Source organism: Cyprinus carpio, chromosome B20 (genome assembly GCF_018340385.1).
Source record: "Cyprinus carpio isolate SPL01 chromosome B20, ASM1834038v1, whole genome shotgun sequence".
NCBI classification, from domain to species: domain Eukaryota; kingdom Metazoa; phylum Chordata; class Actinopteri; order Cypriniformes; family Cyprinidae; genus Cyprinus; species Cyprinus carpio.
Genome location: NC_056616.1, coordinates 10435073 through 10439165, shown reverse-complemented (window position 1 = coordinate 10439165; position 4093 = coordinate 10435073). Strand labels below are relative to the sequence as shown.

Genomic DNA, 4093 nt, shown 5'->3' with positions numbered 1-4093 from the left:
ATGGGTTTAGGGGGAGTTAGTGATAATGTATTGTAGTCAGTGAAATTTTTCTGAATAATGTTGTAGTGGAAATGAAAGCTAATCTTAGGTAAAGTTGTGTAATCTCCATAATCACCTGTTGTTTTTGTGTATAACTGTTCAAAGGTTCTGGGGTCTGTAAAATGTTTTCATGTTTTTTAAAAGTGTCATATGCTAACCAAAGCTACATTTAGCCTAGTTGATTAAAAAAACTGTAATGTTATGAAATATTATTCCAATTTAAAATAACTCTTCTAATTGTGATGCAAAGCTGAATTTTCAGTATCATTACAGTCTTCATTGTCACATGATCCTTCAGAAATCATTCTGATATGCTGATTAGCTGCTCAAGAAACATTAACATATTTTTATGGAAAACATGATAGTAGATAGACCATAGATATTATATATATGTATATACATATAATGTTGTCCTGAGTTTTAATATAACTGTGTGTTTCCAGATTGTTCTTCAGGAGACACTATGCTGTCAACACAGTGATATTCTGTGCCCTGGATCCTCAGGACAGGAAGTACGTAACACACACACACACACACACAAATGTTTGTTTTTGTGAAAAGTGGGGACATTCCATAGGCGTAATGGTTTTTATACTGCACAAGTGGTTCCCAAACTTTTTCAACTCGCACCCTACACCTAATGCCCTTTTACTTTCTCAAAAAAAAAACATATTCTGTATGGTTTAAAAACACATTCAAAAATGTTTACAAGCATTATGTTAAAAAAAGTTACATCCTTAAATTCCTTATAAGTCACCCTCTCCTTGTAATACCTGTGTCATACCCATGTCATTATACAAAGTTGTTGTATATTCTTTGTTGGATGTTCTGACTTCTGCACTATTCACAGGTGGACACGGGACGGCTGCACAGCTGCAAAGTAAGTTTTAATCAGGCTATCTCAGTTCTGAAGTAGTGCCAGTCATGTATTTGAGTGTGTATGTTTATTCATAGTTGTGTATGCATGTGTGTAAAACAGGATCTTTGGCTTCATTGCGAGGAAAAGCGGGAGCAGCACAGAGAATGTGTGTCACCTGTTTGCCGAACACGACCCCGAGCAGCCCGCCAGTGCTATTGTCAACTTTGTCTCTAAGGTGATGATCGGCTCTCAGAAGGCCAAATAGAAAAATCATAAGCAGAGATTCCTGCTGAACTGCGAAGGGGACAGACTCTACATCCTTCATTTCAAATGTTGACGAGGAAACTGAATTTACTGTTTCGCTACTGTTATGTGACCGCTTTTACTTGCTGATGGTGTAGAGACAGTGAAACGTCAGTATTGGAATGGATGAAACTTTATTTTATGTTGGATTCTCCCAGTTTTTTGGACAAGATACACAGGGATGTCGCTAAAACTTAAACTTCAACCCTTTCACAAGGCCCGGGACAACATTCCCAACTGTCCCACCTGATGACGAGCATAAAAAATCCATTCCACAGGAAGTCTTTGAAATCTATGCAGCACTGTTGCATCACATGTCCAGAAGAGGGCGCCACACGTCTTCAGCTCATTCTCGCACTGCCATAAACACAGTCTGCTCCCAAGCAAACTTAACAGCCTAAAAGGAAAAACAACTTACTACCTTTTTTTTTTTCTTTCTTTCTTTTTCACTATTTTGTTTGCAGTATTTCTGAGGTCCTCGGATTCGTTTGGAAATAAAAATGATTGAGGAGTAAATGTAGATTCATTTCCATGTTGTGTCTGGGCACATGCATCCACAAGATGCAGACCAAAGAGCATTTTGCATATCAATTTACAAAATGTAAATGTTTTTGGTTTTATATATGTGTATACATTATCAAATACTACTTTTAACATTTTTTATAGCTCAAAATATTCAATAGTTGTTTATCTCTGTATTTGTTTATAAGTGCCGAGCTAACATTTTCAGTCAATGCCAAGTGGTTTCCTTAAAAAGCATATTGGCTTTGAATTTGTTTATATATTTGGAAATATTTATCATGTAACTCATATTCTGTGTATACTCATCTCTTACTCATCTATGCAGCATGAGAGTTAAGCCATCTAATTTTGATAGATCACCTCATTTAAGGTAAACATTTTTTTTTTTTTTTTTGTACTGAAAAGTGCGTAAATGCTTGATCAAAGAGGATTTTACAGTAAATGTTTCACTTGGAATTCATCTGAATCAGACAAATGTGCCTGTGCCACTACTTCTTCTTCTTTAAGAAGCAAGGACCATGTTTTCATCACAAAAGCTATTCTGTACTTTCCTTGTACTGTCTAACACATGGGTTTATTTGTAAATGAATGATTTATGGACTGTATACAGGCACAGAATACAATATTAAAGAAATTGTACGGTACTAAAATGAGGCAGTGTTTGTCATTTAATGTGCTAAAAGGATATATATCATCAGTTTTGTGACAACATCATGTTAGCATGATACTATAGTGAGATGAGAGGGTCTGTATTAGTTAACTTGGATCATGTGTGCCTTAATAATAACCAATCACCTGTCGCAAAAAGTCAGTGTCTTCTCTTATAAAACAGATTTTTTTTTCATGGTAAACTCTAAAAACACTGTAATTCAATCGAAAAGTATTGTTAAACATGTTGAAGATTAGCAGATAGGCTGTTGATTCATTAAAGGTGGGGTAAATGATTTCTGGTAGCCAATGTTGATATTTCAAATCACCAAAACAAACACGCCCCTATTTTGATAGCTCCACACCACACATACATACGCAACCCAGGCAACGATTATTGTGCCAGCTGGCCGAGCGTATGATATCATCAATAAGTGAAAGCAATGTGTGTTACTATGGTAATACAGGTCGAATGTGTTTTGGTAGTACTGTGTTCTAACATGCATATATGTGTTTTAACAGCATATATTAGTTCTGTGAAACAAAGCAAAACCAATGTTACTCACCTATCGAGAAGAAACAAAGCAACCTCGGCATCCAATCACAGGCCTTCCTGCTCCTTGAGTTCTTGCCAGCTTTGGAAAGCTGATCCGATATTTACACGGGTCCTACTTCTTGCCTTATCGTAAGCCTTCTTTTGTTCCGCAGACATTTTCCTCTTTAGTTTTTTTTTCATCCGCCATCTCTATCTGTCGTTGCTCGGCTCAGCTAATGTCCGTCCTGTGCACTGAGCTCTCTCTCTCTTATCCCCATCATGAGTAGACACACAAGGTTGTTTTGGTACTTGGCCCAACTTTTTTTTTTTCTAAAGCGTTTTTGAAAAAAACAAAAAACAAAACATATACCCCACCTTTAAATGATAAGCTGTTTCCTCTAAAAAGCTGTTCATTCAGCGTAGTGAAGCCTCTCCATTAACATCCATTAAAAAACAAAATGGCTTCTGTTCTCCTTTCCCACGTACTGCCAAAGCAAAAGCGTTAGCATTAACTGTTACATTTTTTTGGCTAAAGGTTGCAGGCTTGACTTCTAGAGGCTTTGGCAGAAGTCAGTATGCATATATTGACAGATAGGAGGGACTATCGTAGCCCTTGGGGATATGATTGGATGAACATTTTATGGTCCTATGCCTTCAACTGATGATAAATAAAATAATAATAATAATAATAATAATAAAACATTTAGACCACTTAACTTATTGATTGCTATCGTGACTTTCAATTAACATAAAAAAAATGTTTTGAACCAAATAACCTACCTTGCCTTTAACTTGTTTGGCAAGATTTTTCGCAAACGGTTGCTCTACCTAAGCCCCTTTCATACTTTCATACATCACAGAACAAAAACTGTAGCTTTATTAGCTTCCACACTAATAGACGATAATGTTCCCTTCATCTTAATTATGTGCTGCAGTAATGTTGTCTGCCACTTTAAATGCTCTAGCTCTGTTGAAAAACAATTAAAAAAATTGTTCTGAAAGTAATTCCAACTTTCGAGTTCCGCTTCTCTATGTCATTGTCATTATATTTGTGGTGTGGAATTCACTATTCTCACTATTCCCAGAGAATTAAAAAGATTATTAAAACGTTATATTATTAGTTTCTCCATTGATGGCCATGTAAGTCTTTAATGAAAATATTTTTTGCAAAAACCATAATGTAATTC

General features: G+C 35.9%; 1 protein-coding gene across 1 annotated transcript in view; it reads left to right on the top strand.

Annotated features, from left to right (window-relative positions):
* LOC109044815 (tensin-3-like) overlaps nt 1–2376 on the top strand; it is a 45635-nt gene extending 43259 nt beyond the window's left edge. The window contains exons 25-27 of the mRNA XM_042746731.1: nt 483–551; nt 890–919; nt 1019–2376. Of these exons, the coding sequence (XP_042602665.1) occupies nt 483–551; nt 890–919; nt 1019–1163 (244 nt within the window). The 3' untranslated portion in view covers nt 1164–2376. The remainder of the gene's footprint in view (nt 1–482; nt 552–889; nt 920–1018) is intronic.
* The last annotated feature ends 1717 nt before the right edge of the window (nt 2377–4093 follow it).